A 24,858-nucleotide genomic window follows, 5' to 3' on the forward strand; every position below is an offset into this window, starting at 1 on the left:
TTTGTTTTTGTAAATATTTAAAAAAGGGTATTAAGTATAAACTAACATAGTAACATCATAAAAAAAGAATTTGCAATAACATAGTACAAGTAGAAAATGAAAATTGAAATTCAATATTGATTTGTGATGCCAGTGATGCAATGTGAATGGCCAAGAATGAGCAAGTGAATAATGTGAATTTGGAAATGATTAAAACTTTGGAAGATGTATATGTTGATGTGATCGGTAGATACACAAGTGGAGTGCAAATATGTGTGCAATTTTGGAAAACAAAACTGCAATAATGATAAGTCCCATTTGACAGGCAAATAATACTAGGAGTACCTTCGTTTCAGATTAACACATGTACCTGTCATAAAATATTGCAATTAATTTGTTTCGGAAAAAAATAAATTAATGTTGCGATTAATATGAAACAGGGGAGTTTAAAAGTGTTGTTGCGATTAGTCAGTGCAGAGTTACATGGCATGAGGGCCATCGGCCACGAGAAGCAGCAGTATTGGCTTTAATCTTGCCTGCATTTTTGTACGAGTATTAAATTCATATCACGATACTTGGTGAGAGCTCAGAGCAGCAAAGTATCTGACAAATACTAGCGCTTTCATTTTCTTTTTTACTTTTCACTTGCTACAGATTTCATTTATAGCAAATACGCGGTTTTTGCCAAGCCATTCACAGACCTCACATCTTAGATTCTTTACTTAAATTGGTCGACATATATCACTTATCTAGATGAGTCCTGTGATAAAACAAAGTGTGTCAATTATTGTGAAATGGGGGAGTAATATAATACTCTGTAGTAGACGCGTTGCACACTTGCACGTATTAGCATAGAAATAGAAATGTGGTAGACATATGAAAGTGGGTAAGAAATGGGACGGTGATGTATTGTGACTCTTAAAAATGTCAAAGTAGAAATGTGGCACCTAATATGGGCAATGAGATTTGGATTAGACATCAAAAATGGTGGGGATACCGTTTGTCCATTTACAAATGTTTCACTAGTCGGTATATAAGTGTTTGTCTATGTTACTCATAAACAACTGTCTTCTCATAGCCATTTTATAGGATTTTTGGCTTTGATAGTTTGGACCATATGGTATATGAACAAATTAAGTCATATTTTTCGCTTCTCGTTTACTTCATTATCTAATCATAGATTACGTTTCCAAATTATTTTTTTTTTTGAAAAACTTTTCCATTTTAAAAGTTATAGTATCAACGTGACAATTAATTGAACATAATTGAGTATAATGAAATGGAACAAAAAAAAAAAAAATCACCATAAGATGGGTTGATCTGATAGTCTATACTAATTTATCAATGATGTCATTCAATCACCTATTCACCTTTGAGCTACATCTTAACGTATGATACAAGTGATGGTTTGATGAAACTATTTTTTTTTTTGAAGGATGGTTTGATGAAACTAATCTTAGCCCCATTGGTATTATACGAAGGCCGTACGAGTGACCTACTAAAGTCTAAAGGGACCTCAATCATCTCATTGTCTAGCTTTTAATTGGGCTCCAAATCATAAGAATTCCTTCAAGATTTACAATAACGGAATAGTTCTTATCATTTTCGGTTTGTTTTAAATTTGATTTGTAGTACATCTAGGTCATCAAGACATCAACCTTCTACTATTTGCTGCATTAGGCCTAAATCTCATGTTCTGTTAGTTAAAACTTTTATGGAAAAGCTAAGCTAAGTGTTGCATTAGTGTTGTATTTAAACATTAAATATAATATTATCAAAAACTCGAAAATTAGATAATTAAGCAGAACTAAAATTGATGTATGATTTTATCGATACTTAAGAAACCAGGCCACTATAAAAAAAAAAGGTACATATAATGCTCAAAAATATACTCGTAGCATCAAAATTAATTACGCTTATAATAATTAGAACATGTATGAATATATCAACAATTACTCGTAATATTTACTCCTTATTTCAAAAAAGTGAATCGAGCAGAAGAGAAAAGAATTTTAGTACTGTAACATATAGTACATATACATAAACTAGGAAAGAACAAAGCAACAAAATGGTAACACTATAACTTACAATTAAAGTTGTTGGTTATGTAACAAGTAAGATATCACTATCTCAGTAAACTTTACACAAATTTAGAAGATACTCACAATCATGGAGCACAGAAATGCATGCTCCACAAATAGCCAGTTGGAAAATAAAAATAAAATGGAATAATCCCATGACACAAATTAAAGAAATTCACCAAAAGCCAAAAGAACAATCTATTAAATATGTCATGCATTCACACCTAGCACTAAGATGAGGTGATGGAACAAAACATAGGATATAAATATCTTTATTTAGCCCTCAATATATATATTGAACCATCTCACCTCAACTTTTTTATTTTAATTATTCCACATTTAACATTTAACATTTTTCATTTTTTTTTTTGAGGAATTTGAGAAAAATGGCATCCTCACTATACGTAGTAAAACATAATTTTGTACTAACAATAATGTTTTATTTTTTGATAAACTTCAAATATACAAAGGGTGATCAACTAGCACCAGCATTGTTTGTGTTTGGAGATTCATTGGTTGATGTTGGCAATAACAATCATCTTCCTTTCTCCATTGCCAAGGCCAATTTTCCTCATAATGGCATTGATTTTCCTACCCACAAGGCCACCGGAAGATTCAGCAATGGCAAAAACGCTGCCGATTTACTTGGTATGTAATTTTACTCACTCTTTCCATACTGCTACGGGTCTAAGGTTTAGACGATTATAACTTTCTAATCCTTGTGCAATCTCGATAAATTATAGCTAGCTATATATTAACCTCTTAATAAACCGTAAATAATAATGATAATGATGATATCATTATCCTTTACATCCACCGCTTATTGTTTAGGTAGTTATTAAACTAAATAGAACTAAACACTTGTCGTTATTTTGTATAAATACGCCATATTTTGTGTATTATAACGATACTTAATTATGTATACAGGTATATATAAAATGCGTAAATATGATGTTAGAGGCTCTAATTGATGCTTATTAATACCTTATAGGAAATTAGTTGTTTTACTTTATACTTCAATTCTCTCTATGAATGGGCACCTCTAACTTTTTAAAATTATGTAAATTATGAATGGGCAATGAGAAAATAAACTAAATGTATGTAAATTATGAATGGGCACCTCATATTTTTTGTTTGGTCTATTTACTAAAGTCCAAATAGATGACATGACATTTTCTACACACTTCAAACATTTTGGCATCTCAAGAAATGTGATAGCGGCATTCATGCATTGCACACATAATTAACTTGCATTTGTTTGGTCGTTGCAAATAATGTACCCTATCAGAAGATGGTTTGTTCATATTATGCAATATTATGTAAATAATGGAAGTTAGTATATAGTCATTTAATCTTTAATGTTGATATTTTCAAATATTACACTGTCATTTTTATGTATCTTTACGTATAATATTTCTTAGGACAAATAGCCGTAACAAATTGAAATTCAAAAGAAGCTAGAGTACGTACTATCTAATCGTACGTACAATCGTTCTTTTTTTTTTTTTATTATTTTTTTTTAGTTTTTTTTTTATTATTTTTTTTATTTTTTTTGTTTCAATTTGATTTTTTTTCAGCTCAATAGTTTGTTACAATAGTAATCTTGTTTAAACTAACTGGTTTGACATGCCTTTCAAATTAAATGAATCAAACCATCAAGGAGCCCATGATATAAATTATTGCATACATTAATGATCTATAGAAATGAATTGGAAGTACTATAGGCTTTACCAAAATAGAATATCTGCATCAAATAGTAATTAATGGTGTTTAATTAAGCCTAACAGTCATATTTTCTTTTTGAGATTATAATAGGAATGATAGCTCTAGTTAGATAGTTAGCTAACAATCAAGTTTGTTGTATAAAGGGATAAATGTATACCCATTTTATAGGGTATGGAGGTTCGCAAATGAAATAATTGTTCCTTAATTGAATAATTTTGTTTTAATTGGTAACAAATTGATTTTCTATTTTCATGATTAACCTTTAATTTACCAGCTGAGAAATTGGGGTTAGTGTCTCCACCACCATACCTTACCTTGACACACACCAAAAGTAGCAACTTTTCAAGTGGAGTTAGCTTTGCATCTGGAGGTGCTGGAATCTTTGATGGCACTGACCAACTTTACGTATGACTTCATTCTCTCTCTCTCTAGCTTCTCAACTTTACAAATAGTAATTTTTAATTGATTATATTGCCGGTTGTACAATACAATGGAGGTTATTTTCTCTTTACATGTATGCTCATTTAGGGAGGCCACATAAACAACTGAACAAATATAGTATTGGTTGTACGTGTGTATGTTACAACTGATTGTACCATGAAGGCATGAATGTATTAACGATAGTTTAATCAGCAACGTACATAGATTAATAAGCTTAACTTGACCTAGCTTAATAAAAAATAACAATAATTAGATTCATGAAAATAATAAAATGTTTTATAATGTGACATAGCACATAGACTTATAGACTTACGTATGTAGAAACGAAATAGAATCATATTCTTGGGTGATTGGATTAGAAAAATAATTTTTTGCTTAGTTGTTTGGGAAATGAAACCTTAAACTAGAAGAAAAGTGGGCCATTTCAGGCTTTTTGTAAAGAAAAAGAATCGTACTAATGGGCTAAAGCAAAAAAAGTAAATTGGGCTACCAACAATCCGTCAAATCCCCTAAAAATAAAACAAAAAATATGCGGTGAGCGTGGATCGAACACGCGACCTTCAGATCTTCAGTCTGACGCTCTCCCAACTGAGCTATCCCCGCATGTTGCTTATTCTTAGTTTTTATTTTATTTATTTGAATTATCTGTTTGTAATAAATTGATTTGAATATTCAGCGTCAATCTATTCCTCTTACCAAGCAAGTAGATTACTTTGGTATTGTACAAGGGACAATAACGCAACAATTGGGACAAACAGAAGCACAAAAAGTATTGTCGAAATCAGTGTTTGCGATCGTGATCGGAAGCAATGATATCTTCGGCTATTTCGGTTCATCCGCTTCTAGCCAGAAGAAAGTCACCCCTCAACAATATGTGGCTTCTATGGTACTCGCTTTCAAAGGTCAATTGAAGGTATATCTCTACATTCTTCCACTTTTATTATTGTTGACAATCAATAGTACGTATGGAGTACATATGTATCCACAAATAAGCCGACATTACTAGTTCAAATTACATTATCCTTGTGACACCACTCATACTAGATAGTTTTAGAGATCAAACATATTAAAGAATTGAGATAGAAAATTTTGCATTAAACCACCTTTTATAACCCTTTAATTGCAGGAAACCACCTTATAAATTATTTTTCGCAATAACCTTAATCGTAAGATTTTTTGCAATCACACACCTTTTCCCGGAAAATACCCATTGACCTTGTATTCCGGGGTTGACTCGACCATGAGACGCCCTAAAACCGCTAACCCTCCCTCTTCCCCAGCCACCCACTTCACGGAGGTACAAGAATTGGGTTTAGGGCTTGAGGGTAGGGTTTAAGGATGGGGAAAGGGAGGGGATAAGAATTGGGAAAGGGAGGGGATGAGGTCGTCGGCGACGAAGGAGGGAGGTGGTCGCCGGCCACTGGAAGTGGGTGGCTGGGGAAAAGGGAGGGTTAGCGGTTTTAGGGCGTCTCATGGTCGAGTCAACCCCTGAAAACTAAGTCAATGGGTATTTTCCGGGAAAAGGTGTGTGATTGCAAAAAATTTTATGATTAAGGTGTGTTTTTGCGAAATTTTTTTTATAAGGTGGTTTCTTGCAATTAAAGTGTTATAAAAGGTGGTTTAATGTAAATTTTCCATTGAGATATATATATTGTGATCACAGTTCATATGATTTTGGTAGAAAAATTATTAACACGTACTTTCTCTTGATGTATTTTAATTAATCGCAGCGACTATACGATTTTGGAGGTCGAAAATTCGTGATATTCGGGGTAGCAGCAGTAGGGTGTTGCCCATCACAGAGAGACAGGAACAGAACCGAAGCTTGTAATGAAGCAGCCAATTTTGGGGCTTCCAATTATGACAAAGGACTCATATCAGCTCTTCAGGATTACCAAACACAACTTAAAGGCTTCCAATACACCTACTTTGACACCTACGCCGTCTTCCTTAACCTCATCCAACAACCGGCTACCTATGGTAAGTACTTATGTATACCTCAAAAAAACATTAAATTGTGGAGTAATTGTTGAAGGTTTTCTTTGCTTGAAGTATAATTTTGGGAATCCTAAAATTCAATACAATTTTACTTGAGTCATGAAAAGTTACTTGTTATCGAATGTGGTCTAAGATATACCTCCATATTTAATTTCTAGACAACATATATATCACATAAATTTAAGTCTAGTGGTCGTCTCATGGCACGTTGAATGGTAGATTGTTCACATGCTTGATATGGAGTACTTATATATTAATTGCCTCCATACTTATATTTCATATTTCTTTGTAAATTATAATGTAATGATGCTACAACATATCAACATAGAATGAATTATGATGTGGTGTCATGTCAATGTTAAAGGGGTACATAGCGACTTATAATATTGGGACATAATGTATATGTACGTGCCTAAGGTTTTAGAAGTTGTTTACATCATAGATTTTGTTTAATTGTTACAGGATTTAAGGAAGCAAAAGCAGCATGTTGTGGAGGACTAGGAAATTTACATGCTAAACTAGCCTGTCTACCCATCTCAACTTATTGTTCCAACAGAAGTGACCATGTTTTCTGGGACCTTTACCATCCAACTGAAGCAGCAGATCGAATCATCGTTGATACGGCTTTCAATGGTCCCCGGAAATTTGCCTTTCCCGTCAATGTGAAGCAGCTAGTTGCAGCATAGGTAAATGACATAGTTAAGCTCTAATTATGTAGTACATTCCAATTCAATAGTATACAGTACTATACAGCAGTCACCATGTTGTTTTCACTACGTAGAATTGAAGAGGGTCTTAAACAATTAATTGCACATCTTACCCTTCATTACTTGAAACAAAAATGGTGTATGTAGTAATGTAAAGTACTTGTTAAGGGATCAAAATGAAGATATATACATTGCACTTTTTGTCCTAGGGTTTTGAAAATAATGTCATGTATGAAGAAGATTAATTAATACTCGGCTACTTGCTCTGTGTTTTTAATGGTTACACTTTGACCTTAACATGGCATGGAATTCACAGTGCAACAAGTTGAATATCATAGTACTTCATATGCTGTAATGTTGTATGGAGTACAAACTTACGGAGTATGTCGATAATTATATGCATTAAGAAATTATTTTATGGATTATATCAACATAAATTATTGTAGTGCTAACAACTTACACAAAATGCTCATATAAGAAGGTAGTTATTTGGTGTCAAAAAAAAAAAAAAAAAAAAGAAGGTAGTTATTTAGAGGACATTTTGTAAAAAACTACCTTATAAAACATTTTTTTTGCGAGAACCTACCTAATAAAAAAAATGTCGTAAGAAACTACCTTATAAAAGGGTAATGTTGTAAGACACTACCATTGATCGGAAAGTCATCGTTGACTTTCAAATTCCGACGTTGACCACATCACGTGTCAATCACGTGACTTTTAATTCACTCTTTCTCTCCTTTTTTCTTAGTTGACACGTGACATGATCAACGCCGGAAAATAAAAGTCAACGATGACTTGACTATAATGATGTCATCAAAGAATATAAGAAGTGATGTGACTTGACTATAATGATGTCAAATTATAAAAGTAAAATTTTTATGATATAATGTCATAATATGACATGAGTTAACAATAATGATGTCATAAAAGTATAATTATGCTATATAAGTGATGTAATATGGGTAAAATGGTGATGTGATATAATATAACCATAATAGTGATGTGATTTGACAATAGTAATGGAAATGAACACATTATATGATATGATGGTTGATTTGACAACAGTGACTATTCATTGTTACTAACAAAAAAATTCAATTTTGCATCTAAAGAATAACAATATAATTATATTTCTAAAATAATAAAGCACCAAAAGCTAGTGTTTTTTTTTTTTTTTTTTTTTTTTTTTTTTTTTTTTTTTTTTTTTACCCTGTTCATCGTTTGGGTTGCTTCAGGTTCGAGGCTCACCTTTGAAAAACTATGGGTACATGTCAGTGTGAGGGTGGGTTTAACTACGTTTAATTAGAATTGAAGTCACAAACGTGCATGCATGTGTTTGCATTTATACCTATCAAAGCGTTTCTTTTATATAACGAATTGAACCCATATCAAACTAAAGCTAAGTTGAACGTTTATATTGATATATATTGAAACGTTTTAGGGCATCAAGTAGCATTTTTGGGTCTAGTTCGATCATGTGGGGCTATATATATACGGAGTATACATTAGAAAGCTTCAATTAAATTCGACGACACAAATATTGTTTAATTTCAACCCAGTAATCAATCAACAAGAAATATTCTTCCTTCAAAAATTGGATCATGTCAAAAAGAATAATCCAACTCTTTTTCATTTTTTCACTCCTTATTACTCTTTTTCTTAGTGAAACCATAATGTGTAATCGCATTCGAACTAATACCACTCTTACTCTTCCTACTCCTACTCTTGTTATCAATAATCATAAGATTAATATTGGGCATCAATATGATGCTCAACTCAAGTTCAAAAAGACAAAGAGTTTTTTGGGTGTAATTTGGGGGTTACTAGGACCTTATTTGGGGGAGTCTGAAAACTAGCAAAGGTGCAATCGAGGTGGCATAATACAACATATAAATCTTAATTAATATCTTATACATGTAGTAGTATGTGATTGAATATCATATCGATCTACCATATACCTCTGAAAAAAAAAAGTATTTAATAGTGTTCATAGTTTATTTGTTCGCTCCATTGATGTCCTTGGATATAGGCACCATAACGTTTTTTTTTTCATGGTATACATGTTAGATTGTTAGTTATATAATACTCGATCAATATTATATTAAATAAAAATAATTTATGTGATACATGTGATACAAATCAGTCGATCTGAGTTAATCATCTATATTACTATGTATATTTTAATGTCACTTCATGTATTTGCATTTATTAGTGCTCCATCTGTATTTTCTTAAGTGCATCATTTAAGATTACACGGAGTATTAAGGTCCCAAAGTGCCACATTTATTAAAAAAAAATAATGTCTCTCTCAAAGAATAACCACATTTTCGGATTGTACGAAGTTCTTAGGTCATTTTATACAATTTTTTCGAATAAATAATTGTGATTTCTATATTAATAAAATTGTTAGAAATGATGGGCTTTTTATATATATTCACCTTTTTACGAGAATGAACCTTAAAAAATGTTGGGAATAATAGACCTTTTAATTAACTAGTTTTGGTTGTGAAAAGGAGCCTTAATCCATTATTAACTAGTTTTGGTTGTGAAAAGGAGCCTTAATCCATTATTTCGGGATTTTTCCGTCAGAATTTGATGTTGACAAAAAATACTCCTTAAAATTTCTCAATTTGCGATTCCAAAAAATTTCCCCAAAAAGGTTTAAGGGGTCATTTGGTTATTAATTGACTAATTTTGAATCTACATTAACAAAAATGCCTTTTGGTGTGTCAAAAAATGCCTCAAATTGTGTTTCACTATCCATTGTGATAAGCTTTTTGGGTTAAAGTTAGAGGCCGTTTGGTTGGGGGTAATTAGGAAAGAGAATGAGAATCAACTGGCTCGATTCCCTTTGTTGATGTTTGTTTAGCACTTTTATTCATTCCCTTTACCCTCATTACCCCAAATCCTTCCAACTCCATTCCCCAACCCCCCAGATTTTCCCATTCCCTTTCCCTAACCAACTTCACACCACCACATCACCACCTTCACACCTACAAACACTATCGGAAAACTAGCCCATACCACCGCCGCCCCTACCCTGACCACCGCTGCACCTCCCCCGACCACCGTTGCCCCCCTCCCCTTCAAAAACCACCCCTAGCCCCGCAAAACTCTTTGCCCGATCTCCCTCTCCCCCGAAACCGTCATCCCCACCCCAAACCACCACCGAAAAATCAACCCCACTGCTCGGAAATTGCCCCCTCCCCTTTTTTCCGGCCCCCAATTTTAATCCCCCATCCAAAAACCCGTTAACCCAGAAAACCCGTTTTTTAGGGTTTTGGATTTGTTTTGGATTTTATGGGTTTTTGGGTTCGAAATTAGGGCTAGGGGTGCCGGAAAACGGGGTAAGGGGTAATTCCGAGGAGGGGGCTGGTTTTTAGGGGTTGTTTGAGGTGGGAGTCAAGGTGTGGTTGAGTGAAGGAGTCGGGGTGTGACTGAGTGTGGGGAAGGCTGGGTAGGGGAGGCCAGCGCTGCCAAGGAGAGGGGGAAACCGGTGGGGGTGAGGGTGAGGGTGAGGGTGAGGGTGAGGGGTGGCTGAGAAAGATGAAATGTGTGGTGGTTGTGGTGGTGGCAGGAATGATTCCTTTGTTTTAAAAACAAACAACAAAGCAAAAAGTATTTATAATACGTAAATTATTCTCTATGAAATATGATAATACTAGATGAAGCCCGTGCGATGCACGGTTTGTTTGAATTTTTAAAAATATATATATTTTGTATTTATGTGCTAAAATTTGTTGCATAATTAGATAAAATTTCTGATATCAAAAGATAATATTTTATATTTTATTAATTTATACTTAATATCATTCGCCAATTTTGCTTGCGTGACATTTGAATTAATTAATTTTAAAAGAAATTAATAATCTCTTATTTAATTGGCTACAACTAAACTTTATGATCTTACATGGCGCGCTAAGAAAATAAAATCCTACGTGGATCTATAAAACCTCGGAAAAAAACTCCCCTCTTTAAATTAGATATGCATCCTAAATCTATGAGGAGATTTTTTAAATAATATTCTCAATCACACCCCAATATCGTATAATACAAGATGGGAGGATATTACTATTGACTTCATAACAACTCATAAATGATTAGCTTATTGAATATAGATATAACTGTATAACAATATATATAAAGCATTTAGCTACTTAAGAGTAGTGAATGCCATAGAACGGTATTCGGCTTCAGCCGAGGATGTGGCAATGGTAGGTTGTTTCTTAGTCTTCCAAGAAACAGGGGATCAACCTAGGAACACAAAATAACCTGACAAAGAACGCCGAGTTAAAAGACACACTCCTAATCACTATCACTAAACGCCGTAAAGCGTAAGTGTCGCAACTAAATACCTTGTCCCGGACTACCCTTAAGGTAGCTAGCGCAAGACACGAATGGCCGCATCCCAATAAGAAACATGTGGAATACTCAAAACTGTGTCAAAACATGCATTGAATAACTTAACTCTGGTCGAGTGACCGACAAATATACTAATCGTCCAACCAACCGACGATATTGTTCCGGTTGAGCAAACGGCTCATCGGAAGCATGTGCAAGACGATGGTTCTGCTCCATTCTCTAGAAGTTAGAGAGGCCTAATACCATGTTAAACCAAAGAATAATGTGGAGAAAACAGCTTAGCATTTGCATTGATTACCACGACAATATATATACACAATACAAAAGAAAACCTAACAAGCCTAAAACTCAGCTCCTAACAAAATAAATTTAACATAAATACAATATTAACATATTTAACCAATGGAGTTCTAATACTAGCAGTACTTTCCAGTCTTGACGAGCAATAAGAGTTTTACAGAGGTCAAAATAATGTCGGATTGCTGGGACAAGTTGCTGATTAATTAGTTGCAACATGATCCATATAAAGCAATATATAATATATTTGTTTATAAAATTTACTTACAAGCTAAGAGTTCGTTTGGCATTGTTGTGGTTTTCTGTTTTTTGGTTTTTTGTTATATAAAAGTATATGATATATGTCACATAATGAATCAAAAATTATTTAAACTTATTAAAATCATAATAATTTTGAAAACTGACAACCAAAAAGTGGAAACACCTTTTTCTTGTTTCCTGTTTTTGGTTTTTAGTTTTTAAAAAAATAGAAAACTGAAAACAAAAAATGATGCCAAACAAGCCCTAGAAAGTTGATTTCGATTTTGTATTTGTTTCTTTCATTATTAAGAATTCCTAATAAAATAGCAAAAACTCATTGTACAAAATATGAAAGTACAAATTTACCTACATTAGTTAAAGAATCTTTAATTCTTTATGCATCTTGGTGCACCTTATTCTAGCTATGTATATAAGAATTTTCACCCATTAGGATGTGTTCTTAGCTTTACCCTTCACTACAATAGGGCTTCTCACCTCATGCTTTCCATCAGACTACACTAAACTTCCGAATTTATAATCCATGGGAAGATGATTAACATCCGCGGAGAAGATAAGTTTATATATTATCTCTTGATCCACTTTAGAGAATACCAGAGTCTTAGGTTCTACTACAACCGAAATCCCGGGTGGTGCTTGTATACGTGATGTATAAGTCCCTGGTTGTCCAACATTTTTCAACCTTCGCGTAGCAGTTGCACTTCCAGTGAACTCGGGAATACTTATGGAGGGATAGTTGAAATCCAAGATATTGAAGGATTTAGGGCACTTGTATTTGTGTTGTTTTGAGAGAATTTTGATAGCTTTAGCTTTACTATCATATGAACATAAGAAATTAAGGTAATCATAGTGATTCATGTCGTAGACTAGCCCAGGGTCCATTGCTAGGTTAGGTTGTATTAGGCCTGCACCACTAGCAAAGGGAGTGGCCTCATGCACCATGTCATCTTCAAGTATCGACATCGCCTTGTTGTCTAGAGGGCTTGCTGCACACATTGATGAGTTCTAAATTAATAAATTTTAAATTAGGGACGAAAATAAAATACTACTTCCGGTCCAATTTACTCGCAACAAAGGAATATTTTATGTCTCACAAATAATACCCCTTTGTTGTGAATAAATTAGACCGGAGGTAGTAACTCCCCTCGTTTATTATGTGCAAAATTTGTATTTGGTCAACTATTCATTAACTGCTTTGACTTGAAATTTTTGCTAATAATGTATAAATAATAAAAAATTTCATGTAACATGTGCTTTTTTTTAAAAATAAACATGTAACATGTTATTGGATTAATTACAACGTATATTTCATTAATATCTATAATTTTTAATTCATAATCAAAGATATTAATGGTCAAGTTGCATATATATCAGCCAACAAATTGTGATCAATTAACTTTTGCACTTTTTTTTTTTTTTTTTTTAAAAAAAAAAAAAAAAAAAGAAAAAAAGAAAAAAAATTATAAGAGTATAGATTATTTGCGTATGTGCCTGTAGTCATGATTGCCGATTTGATAGCAGAGGTTGTCCAGTTAGGATGCAATTTTCTAAGAAGAGCAGCAATACCAGAAACATGAGGACATGCCATTGATGTCCCGGATAGTGGGAAATATTGTACAGGCTTTCCCAATGGATTGGTTGGATTCTCCGTAAAAGCGGCGATAACACTTACCCCAGGAGCTATTACATCAGGCTGTATGTGCCACATTAAGCATAAGTATGATCACTCTTTCAAAATACTATTTATGACGAAACAAAACGAGTAAAGGGGATTGTCTCAGTTTCTCATAGTTTCTCACATGACATTTTCGTAAATAAACTAACAACTTTATTCAATTGTGGGCTAAATAATGAAAAAGTTGTTGATTTATCTACGATAAATATCTCCATGAGAAACAAATTTCATTTTCTTATATGAGAAACAGGGAATTTTCCCGAGTAGAGTGGTACATAATATCTAGCCCAAAATCAAAGCAATTACGTACAAAGTAACAACAAACCTTAAGAATCTCGGGGCTGATTGGGTTAGGACCTCTAGATGAGAATTCAGCAACCATAGGAGAAGGCTTTGTTCCAAACTCAACCCTTCTGTTAGTAAACATTGCAGTCGGAGTCCTGTATATATAATAAAATTATAATACAAAAGTTCAATTGATTTAATTTGATCTATACATATCGATAAAAATGTGAAAAATCTTAATAATATGTACCTAAAACAAGGTACATATATATTCTTACATTGGGAAAATCAATTAGGAAAATGTGAGTGGCACGGTGCATCTAAAACAAGTTACACTTGGATACATAATTGTTAGAGATATGAGATATCGGAATATATATATATATATATATATATATATATATATATATTCCGATATCTCACATCTATAACAAAAATAGATGCTTCGATAAAAAACAACAGAATAATAAAGGAATTTAAAATACCCACGTTGTAGAGTTTGTATAAGAAAATAGTGCTTGACCATCCATGTAGTTAATGTGTGCTGTAGGGAGCCGTTGCATAGTGTCAGGGTGCAATTTTGGTCCAACGTTTTTGTCATTTACTAAGATGACGCCAACGGCACCAGCTTCTTTTGCAGTATCGCCCTTTTTTGCTAGCACAAGATTTCCAACTTCTAAGAGACAAACTAAAATCTTCCCCTCAACCTTCACTGGATCAAGAGTTCCATGCATACAATATGATCTACATATATAGAAAATGTCATTTATTTGTCACTCATGCATATAGACATATAGTATAATATTATACATAGCTATAAGGGTAAAATCGGGAAACTAAAGCTATCTATAATACATACTTCGTATACTATTGTGGAGTTTTTTTTACTAGAAATTAATTCCTCCTAAATAATTTTATTTTATTATATTTTTCAAAACTTTAATTTGCTAAACTTCATTATTTTTTTAAACTCCCCCCCCTATATTATAAACTATTAGTTCACATTTTCTAAACACTTCTACGGAGTATATTATAATTACTATCCCCCCCTCTATTTTTCAAATTACCCTTTCCAAATGCAGTTAAATTTTTAAACTTTCATACTTCGTATTTGGTAAATAATTATATTTTAATATTATATATCTCTTTTCTCGTGGTCTTCAATCAAACCCACTATTATACTTTTATTATTCTTTTTCTCTTATTCCTTTATTTTTTTACAAAATATTTACCTTACCATCTTATTTAATAAATTTTTAATAATACTCTAATTACCTCCATTTATGTTGTATTATACCAAAGTAAATTAATTTGCCTAAAATTATCTGTCGACAAAGTGTAATATTTAAAAACAACAAAGAAAATAATTTCAAAATTCAGGCATGACTCGATAATTTTCTAGTATGTAAACATCTACATTCAATAATGTGTAAGAAATTTTATTAATTTTCTAAAAAACTTAAGTGCATGGAATTGAATACTCACGCATTATTCAGGTCAGCACCAACAATACGGGCATTTGCACCAGTAACTATCGGGTAGAATGTATTGTTACCTTTCGGATCTATAAATCGTGCAGCCTGCAAAAGTTTGGTTAATTTAGACTAAGAATGTTAGTACATAGTAGTATTATAAGAGCCAGACCCTAAGGCGGCGAATAAAACCCTAAAATTTAATACATAAATTAAGGGAATAGTTAACCTAAAATGATAGGTACTTTTCGATGATGTATACTTGGATTTTAAACAATGGAGCTTTGTAAATTTCGGTTCTAAAACAATCGAGCTTGAAGTAAGCTTTGCGGGGTTCGATTGTTGATGAAATTGCTCAGAACAAGTTTGAAATAGATAAAATTGCATCTTTTTTGTGGTTCGACGAGAAATCATGACAAAAGGTTGCGGGTGTGGTGGTGGTGGCAGTGGATACTCACTGTGACCCTACATTGTAGAACGTTAATCATTACACATCGATCCCAAAATAGTTCATGGAAATGACATTTATACCCCGATAGAAACAAGTTTTAATTGGTTAATATCGGATATTAACTTGTACTTTCAAGTATTATAGTAGTAACATAGCACATTAGCCTAGAGCTGTCAGAAACTGACCCGACCTAAGAACCCGACTTAAACCGACAATGATCTGAACCCAACCTGTACCCGGACAATGGGGTGAAACTAGTGACCTGTAACTCGACCTGAACCTGACCTGATGTTAACCGAAAACCGAGTTGATCCAATACTTTTTGACCTGAACCCAAACCTTCTCCCGACCTGAGAGTAACCGTCAACCGATTTAATCCGACCCAACAACAATTTGAACCTGAACTAGTACCCTACCCATTTAGAATCTGTACCCGACTCATGAAAGGTTTAATAAAATTTATATGCCTTTTGTTCAACTTATATACTGGTACAAATCTGTAAATCCATAATCCGATTTAGTTTGTATACCTTTTGTTCTCTATTACTCATATATAGGTTTAATAAAATCTTGATAATGCTGATCAAATTATGGAAGGTGTAATTATATAGGTTCAACTTGAACACATCGATATTTATTGGAATTGAATTTGAACCAAAACCCAACTCAACAATAACTCGAACCTGAATGTACTATCTATTAAACCCACTCAAACCTGACTCACACACAATCCGAACGTGAAATTGAATTCATCTGAATTTGGCTCGTATTGAACCCGCATATATCCGAAAAGGTGAACGATCCAAAATAATCTCAATTGAAATTGACCCGACCCGAACTTGAACCTGATTTGAGGCTAGATTGATCCAACATAACATGATACTAATTTAACCCGATACATGATTTGACCTAACCCAAACTCGACTTGAATACCCGAATTGACAACTCTACTATAATACACGAAATTGGAGTGATTTAGGAGGTGTCGGGAGCTGGTGTTGGAATTTCACGGAACACTACGGGATGAATCCCAGGATCATATAATATTGTGTGGACACATATGACCATTATCCGGCCCCGTGAGAGCTTTTAGCCAATACAAGAGGCATGTTAAAAACGGGTAAAATGACCATTTAGAGGCAAATTGGATGGTTCCACCCACCCAATTAAACTCTCGGAGGGTATTAGGAACCATGGTAAACATCTCGGCAATTTTTATTTTCAGGCGAAAAAAGGTAAAAAAAATTACAAAATGGAAGGCCATGAATCCATAGTTTTTTTTTAGCAAATTTTGAGGTTTCGGGGCCTGGTGGCGAAAAGTGTTAAGAGCTGTCAAAAACTGACCTAACCTAAGGACCCGACCTTAATTGACAATTATCTTAACCTAGCATGTGCTCGAACAATGGGGTGGATTATAGCTTTCAATTTTGCCAATTTTCGCCACCGGGCCCCAACCCTTCAAAATTTGCTTATAAAGCGTGGATTATTATAGCTTTTAATTTTGGTAATTTTTTGACATTTTTTCGTCAGAAAATAAAAATTGCCAAGATGTTTGCCATGGTCCTTGCTAATACCCTCTAGGAGTCCAATTGGGTCTATAGAATCGTCTGATATGTCCTTAAACGGTCATCTTACCTATTCACAACTTGCAGTGATTTCGTAAACTCAAGCCTACCACGGACGTTTATGACAACATATAATGATCATATATGGTTTTAAACTATATTATATGACCCCAAGATGTATCCCTTAGGGTCTCAAGGCTTTTCGCTATCGGGCCCCGAAACCTCAAAATTTGATAAAAAAAAATCGTGGATTTTAATTTTGTAATTTTTTGACCTTTTTTTCGTCAGGAAATTAAAATTGCCGAGATGTTTATCATGGTCCTTAATACCCTCCAGGAGTCCAATTGGGTCTGTGGAACCGTCCAATATGCCCTTAAACGGTCATCTTACCCGTTCACAACTTGCAGTGATTTCGTAAGCTCAAGAATAGCACGAACGTTTATGACAACATATAATGATCATTTGTGGTTTCAAACGACATTATATGACCCCAAGATGTATCCCTTAGGGTCTCAAGGATTTTCGCCATTAGGCCCCAAAACCTCAAAAATTAATCAAAAAACGTGGATTATAGCCTTCAATTTTGTATTTTTAGACCTTTTTTCGCTCGGAAATAAAAATTGCCGAGATGTTTAGCATGATCCTTAATACCCTTCGGGAGTGCAATTGGGTCGATGGAACCAATCAACATGTCCTGAAACGGTCATTTTACCCGTCCGCAACTTGCATCGATTTCGTAAACTCAAGCCTACCATGACGTTTATGACAACATATAATGATCATATATGGTTTCAAACGAAATTATATGACCCCAAGATGTATCCCTTGGGGTCTCAAACTTTTCGCCACCAGGCCCCAAAACCTCAAAAATTCATCAAAAAGCGTGGATTATAGCCTTCAATTTTGTAATATTTTGACCTTTTTTCGCCCGTAAATAAAAATTGCCGAGATGTTTAGCATGATCCCTAATACCCTCTGGGAGTTCGGTTGGGTCGACTGAACCATCCAATGTGCCCTTAATCGGTCATTTTACCCGTTCAAAACTTATAGCGATTTCGTAAACTCAAGTCTACCGCGTACGTTTATGATAACATAATAATGATCATATATGGTTTCAAACGACATTATATGACCCCGAGATATATCCCTAGAGTGTCAACACTTTTTTCCACCCAGTTTTGAAACCTCAAAATTTCCTCAAGAAGCGTGGATTATAACCTTTAAATTTGTAATTTTTGGACTTTTTTTGGCCCGTAAATAAAAATTTACGAGATGTTTACCATGGTCCCTATTATCCTTCAGGAGTGCAATTGGGTCGGTGGAACCATCCAATATGCCCTTAAACGGTCATTTTACCCGCTCACAACTTGTAGTGATTTCGTAAACTCAAGCCTACCACGGACGTTTATGACAACTTATAATGATCATATATGGTTTCAAACGGCATTATAAGACACCGAGGTATATCCCATAGAGTCTCAATACTTTTCGCCACCGGGCCCCGAAACCTCAAAATTTCCTCAAAAAGCATGGATTATAACCTTCAATTTTCTAATTTTGACTTTTTTTTCGCTTGGAGATAAAAATTGCCAAGATGATTACCATGTCCATATTACTCTCCGGGTATCCAATTGGGTCGGTAAAACCATCCAACATGCCCTTAAAACGGTCATTTACCCGTTCACAACTGGTAATGATTTCGTAAACTCAAGCCTACCACGTGTGTTTATGACGACATATAATGATCATATATGAGTTCAAACTGCATTATATGACCCCGAGATATATCCCCTAGGGTCTCAACACTTTTTGCCACCGGGTTTTGAAACCTTAAAATTTCCTCAAAAAGTGTTGGTTATAGTGATTAGCCACAGCATCAATGCACGTTAGATGCACTCCCCTGATTTTAATTGTCTCTTTTTGACTTTCACACAATTCACATCATACAATGTACTTGTTTGGAACAGTCTTATCAATGTATAGTTTTCGAAAATCAACTTTATAAATGTATACCTATTGATAATTAAGATATAATTGGTAAAATTTTTGGAAGTATGCATTCCCAATCAAATTGGGACATGTAAATAAAATCAAGTCAAGGTAGTGAAAGACTAGTTGATGCCTTCCAAAGGGAGGTTAGTGATGTATGAGTAAATGCATAACGAGGGGCATTGGGGTCATTTTACGTGATGCATATTATGAATTTGGAGTAGTATCATTAGGTGATCAATAGTATTTTTAGATGATCAAATAGTATCATTTAATATTCTGTTGTACTATGTATGTATATAGTGGTACTATATATTCATTCAGTGTTACTAACTACGTGTAGAAATAGTATCACTACATAGTCAATGATAATATATAAGCTTTCAGTGTTATATTTTAAAGTGGTCCTACTTACCCATCTCTCTCCTACTTTCTCTCACCCCCCATGTACTTTTCAATATTTCTGTATTTGTTATGCATTTGCAAATGCATATCAAATCTACATTAGTACTTCCTCGCAAAAGACTATGTTTAATTATATATATAGATTAAACCAGATAATAGTCGAGGTCAAAATTTGCTGGAGGGAGTAGTAGATAGATGAATTGAATAATGAAATAACACGCACGTACGTACCGTAATCTTTTGCTGGTTTCCTAGTATGATATCACATTTAAACTCTCTATCCATAGTAGAAGCGCCGACAGTAAGTACCCAAGGAGCAACATTGTTAATAATGCTAGGCAATGGTCCAGAATTTCCGGCACCTCCAACCACAAAGACACCGTTGGCCATAGCATGGTAGGTAGCCAACGAAAGAGGCTCCTCAAAATAGAAATCTGTCGGGGCGGAGGTTGTGTCGTTGGTTTCCGATTCCTCGGGTGGTGATCCTATTGATAAATTGATAATGTCTACGCCGTCATCTATGGCAGCTTCTATAGCTGCTATGCAATCCGTGGCATCCCCTTCCTCCCACGACATGGTAAGTTGTTTGATTTCGGGCCATAACACCTTGTATGCAACCACTCGTGCTCGTGATGCTCCCCCTCTTACGGTTACATTGTTTACCTTGTATCCATAGAATATTCTCATCTTAGGTTTAGGATATATTTTGTATAAGATTATCTTTGATATCTGTACATATCTTATAGTTACCTAATATGATTAGGTTTCTCATTGTAACCCTATAAATATTGATCAATGGAAATCACTCTAATTAAGGAGTTTATATTATCTGACATGGTATCACAGCTTAGGTGAGATCTTGGGATCATATATAAAAATTCTCACCCTGCCGGTGGGTTGGAAAATTAAACCCACCGGCGGGATATACACAAACTTTTTATGCTTCCGCAAACACACACATATAGATTTTTTTTTTCCTTTTCTCAAAGTTTTTTTTTATAATCTTTATGTAACCTTGCGCCTCCCACCGATAGTAGCAACCGCGAAAGCCGCCTCCATCATTGGTGGCAATCGCATACACTACCGCCTCCCACTACTGGCAGTAACCAAATCTGCCAACCTTCTCCATGTGCCGCACTCTATTTCCACCTCCTCATGACCAACAATGATTCTTACATTGTTCCATTGGTTTTTCTACACATAATCACATAGATTTTGTTTTGGTGGTCGTATATCAGAATAAGGTCAACTACTTTTGCACATCTCTTTTGCTATCAAGTTGGCTCCTCTTGTTGTTGCAGCACTTGGAATCTTTGTGGAGTATTGATTCTTGCTACCTGGGTTTCTCTTTTGAGATTAATTTCAAGCGGTGAAATTTAATCTTTTCTTGCGCTATTTTATTTGTTTTTATTCAATTGTGATTTCACGTAGTATTGTAGTGTCTTCTCCCCGATGATGGTTTGATCCCTTAGCTTCTTCTTCTCTGGATCTGCAACTTAGCCCAAGTCTGTGTGCGGCTCTTCTCCTTCTCCTCCGGCCTAGCAGTGCTTATCTCTACTCTATGTAGGTCGTGGCTGTTGCTTCTCATCGTCATCACCGGCACATGTCTACTACTTCTCTTTTGATCATGGGTTACCATACTATATATCCTTACCGCTCGATGCGTGATTCAGATCCAGTCTGAGCATCCGATTTTCTCCCGCTCTGACTGCGGGGGTGTGATAGAGAATATCCATAGAATATTCTCATCTTAGGTTTAGGATATATTTTGTATAAGATTATCTTTGATATCTGTACATATCTTATAGTTACCTAATATGATTAGGTTTCTCATTGTAACCCTATAAATATTGATCAATGGAAATCACTCTAATTAAGGAGTTTATATTATCTGACAAGCCCCATATTGGGAAGAACTGTTATATTCGATACTGGCACCACATTCCCACCGGCAATCGATAATGTGTGAGTCCCATGTCCTCCCATGTCTCGAAGACTCGGAATTTTTGGGAATGTTATGTTTTCGGACGCTAGAGATTCACCAATCCCTTTGTGAAAGAATCTTGCCCCGATCAACTTCCTATATCATATAATTAACCACATAATATAAGCATCTTTGTAATTAACACAAGCAAACTTCAATTTAATTAAATAAATAAATGGACTTACATACTTGTTACATTTGAACGTTGGATCAATGGTATTCTCACACCGGCCTTTAAATTTTTTAGGAGTTGGTCCATAGCCTTCATCAGAAAAACTCTTAGACTCGGGCCACACACCTGTTACATTAATTACGTACATTTATATAGAGAATATTCACAATTGATATAATTAGTTATGCATACATGTAGCGGCAAAACATTGAGAGGGTCTTAAGGTATAAGAGTAACTAATTAACTATTATAAATTTAGTACCAATTAATTAAGCAGACTTTCGTGCCAATTAAATTTTTTAATAGAACAAAGGCTAATATGAGAACTAAGATCAAATCTAGACCCTTAGATCTTGTTAATCAAACGATCCACATGCTTCATGTGTCGTTAAAAGTTAAAAAAAACTGAAAAAAAAGATGAAAAGATGCAAAATTACGAAAATGTCATCAATGAATGCGGGAAAAACATGAGCTCTCAGATGAAGCGTACGTAATTAAAGGCTGAGATTTATTCATAGTTCTCATTATTCACATTTGATTCTCGATCACATGATCTCAATTCTATACTACCATACCAATTCCATGTTAGAATGCATGCAAGCAAAACTTACCGGAATCTAAGTTTGCTATGATAATATCTTCTCCATTGTTTGCTTTCTTCCAAATTGAGTTATCCATATTAGTAGGGTAATTCATTTGATTTGGAAATGAGCCTAAGAAATCCCATGAGTGACTTGTATGACGTCTAACTTTGCGACTTTCAAAAATCGATATAACATTAGGATTTTCTGCCATAAAATAAATTAGAACAACATATTTGCAGTATTTGCTAAAAAAAAAAAAGAAAGAAAATTGTATATTTGTAGTATAGACAAAAGCTTAAAATTAATTTTATGTCTTACTTGCAAGCTCCTCAGCTTCCTCTTCATGCAGAGTAGCAGTAAAAGCGTTAATTATTTTTGTGAAGGAATAAACTAGCCTTTCCGAAGGGTCAAGAAGATTGTTGCTCCTAAAAAAAATAAAAAATAAAAAATAAAAAATAAAAAACAAACAAACAAACTAGTACATTAAAAAAATGAAGTTAATCATCAATAAAGTAAAAAAGCATAGTATGTACTTCCTCATTCTTCTATTATTGTAATTTATAACATACTTCCTCCATTTTCTTTTGCATACTACTTTGAGTTTTACACCATTTATATGCTCTACTTTAGCTAGCTTTGATAATTATAATTAAGGAATAATATAGTCATGTAAAATCTTGTCAAATTAATTATGGTTTATACAGAATACTTTATTAATATCACATTTTTATAATGTTTACCTAGTAAAAACAAATAATATTATTATTTATTAAATAATGCATTTGCAAGCATGTAATTAGAAATGTTACAGTTAAAAAATAAAAAACAGATAAAAAAAATATATGTGGAGTATTTATTACGTCACTATGTGAAATGATTTGGGATTTATTTCAACGTAATAACTATACCATGATACATTAATCCTAATACGAAGTATATAATTATAGATTCAAAGATGTTTACCAATAAAATTTTCATTATTGGAATTCACGAAATGAAGTGATACAAACTTTTATATAATAATTTACCTATTTAATACTGAGGAAATCATTTGGTGGTGCGAATTTGTTATATTCTGAGGATCACCTAGTGGACCTCCACCATTGTGGGATCCTAAATATACGATATAATGCTGTAGACAAATTAAAGATTAATTATACAACGTTATCAAGTCAATTAATTAACAATCATATATATGCAATTAATTTAATTATGGAAACAATAAATTTTGAATGAGATCAACTTACCTTATGAATAGCAACAACAGGTGTTTGCAACAATGGTAAAAGAAGAATCATGAAGACACCATGCAAGAATATGATAGAATTCGCCATTGAATTTTAGTAAAATGATACAACTAACTTTTGATGATTCAATTTATACTCACTTTTATCTATTTTTTAGATTGGAGAAAAATTGGATTTTAATCCATAAAATAGTTTAACCATGCATTTTTCAAGGATCTATATTTTATGGTGGTACAACTGCTTCAAGAAAATAAATAAACAATTTTATTGTGGTTTACAAAGGCTTGCAAGCAACAGAATAGGAGTGTTTGTCTCTTAAGGAGGATAATATTAGACTTTCAATTCTTACTAGCGGGTGTCTAAACTCTATATGACTAAATATATCCATTTCTTTCTCAACTCTTTTTCAAAAGTTAAACTTGCTCCTAATGTTTGACATATAAGATTTTATGTGAAAAATTACCTTTTACATATCACATTTTGGAAAAATAACGTATCTTTAATATTCCAAAATTTGAATAAAGTATGAGGGCTTAACTTAGTTGACTACTGAAATACGTAAATATATAAATAGCAATAATGAATATGCAATACAACAATATAATTAATTGATGAGACAATGAGCTTAGGAAAAGAATTCAACATTTTTTTTTTATCCAAGCTTAAAAGTTAAAACTAGAGTGTTTGGCATACATGAATGAAGCCATGGTAACACTCATATTAAGTAGCAACATCATTAAGAGAGGTTCCTTAAAAAAAACTATGATTACAATATATTTTAATTAGCTGCCTTATTTCGAGGTCACTTTCTTGGCCATGATAGGAAAAAGTGACAAAAAACCCACCTTAATGCCTAGCAATCTTTTTTTTTTTGTTTTTTGGTTAAAAAGCTTTCGCACATTTATACCAAAACAATGAATTATGTTAGCATTACCAAAACTTAAGTTTTCCAAGTCCATCCAATACTTTGTCACCAAAATTTTTAAGTTCTTTCACTGCGTCTTCAGCCAGTTTTTCCACTCCCTCCCCAATTGCTTCAGCTGCATCTTTCACGGCATTATACACCTTTATACTCCCTGCTTCGACTTCACTTGCAGCTTTGGTTGCAAACTCTACCACCTCATCACCTGCAGATTGCATTGTATCTACAATTTCATCCCTATGTTCGTAAGCTAGCTTGC

At 33.8% G+C, this 24,858-nt stretch overlaps 2 protein-coding genes and 1 non-coding gene across 4 annotated transcripts; 1 reads left to right on the forward strand and 2 right to left on the reverse strand.

Moving 5' to 3' along the window:
* The first annotated feature begins 2,302 nt into the window (after window positions 1-2,302).
* LOC145605505 (GDSL esterase/lipase At5g55050-like) lies at window positions 2,303-7,182 on the forward strand. 2 transcript variants are annotated; one of them, XM_081661570.1, is made up of 5 exons: window positions 2,303-2,708; window positions 4,060-4,190; window positions 4,927-5,139; window positions 5,957-6,206; window positions 6,687-7,182. In XM_081661570.1, the coding sequence occupies exons 1-5, from the start codon at window positions 2,447-2,449 to the stop codon at window positions 6,908-6,910; spliced, it is 1,080 nt and encodes a 359-aa protein (XP_081517696.1). In that variant the 5' UTR covers window positions 2,303-2,446; the 3' UTR covers window positions 6,911-7,182. The 2 variants fall into 2 exon arrangements, with proteins under 2 accessions (XP_081517696.1, XP_081517695.1); XM_081661569.1 differs by having other exon boundaries at window positions 2,305-2,708; window positions 4,903-5,139.
* Window positions 4,757-4,829, reverse strand: TRNAF-GAA (transfer RNA phenylalanine (anticodon GAA)). Its single transcript has one exon. It is a non-coding gene; the product is annotated as a tRNA-Phe (tRNA).
* A 5,161-nt stretch (window positions 7,183-12,343) lies between the features above and the next one.
* On the reverse strand, window positions 12,344-20,266 carry LOC145604379 (subtilisin-like protease SBT5.4). The gene is made up of 6 exons (XM_081660291.1): window positions 19,922-20,266; window positions 15,294-15,388; window positions 14,298-14,552; window positions 13,849-13,963; window positions 13,340-13,541; window positions 12,344-12,834 (listed from the first exon to the last, which is right to left on the reverse strand). The coding sequence occupies exons 1-6, from the start codon at window positions 20,264-20,266 to the stop codon at window positions 12,344-12,346; spliced, it is 1,503 nt and encodes a 500-aa protein (XP_081516417.1).
* Window positions 20,267-24,858: the final 4,592 nt, after the last annotated feature.

Source organism: Chenopodium album, chromosome 22, assembly GCF_948465745.1.
Source record: "Chenopodium album chromosome 22, dcCheAlbu1.1, whole genome shotgun sequence".
In the NCBI taxonomy this organism is placed as follows: Eukaryota; Viridiplantae; Streptophyta; class Magnoliopsida; order Caryophyllales; family Amaranthaceae; genus Chenopodium; species Chenopodium album.

Coding starts and splice junctions, on each gene's coding strand:
- LOC145605505 (XM_081661569.1), top strand. CDS start 2,447: ATGGCATCCTCACTATACGTAGTAAAACATAATTTTGTACTAACAATA. Junction 2,709..4,059: donor AAACGCTGCCGATTTACTTG/GTATGTAATTTT, acceptor TTAATTTACCAG/CTGAGAAATTGGGGTTAGTG. Junction 6,207..6,686: donor CCAACAACCGGCTACCTATG/GTAAGTACTTAT, acceptor TAATTGTTACAG/GATTTAAGGAAGCAAAAGCA.
- LOC145604379 (XM_081660291.1), bottom strand. CDS start 20,266: ATGTCGTGGGAGGAAGGGGATGCCACGGATTGCATAGCAGCTATAGAA. Junction 14,553..15,293: donor GGTGCTGACCTGAATAATGC/GTGAGTATTCAA, acceptor CTATATATGTAG/ATCATATTGTATGCATGGAA. Junction 12,835..13,339: donor ATCGGCAATCATGACTACAG/GCACATACGCAA, acceptor CAATGTGTGCAG/CAAGCCCTCTAGACAACAAG.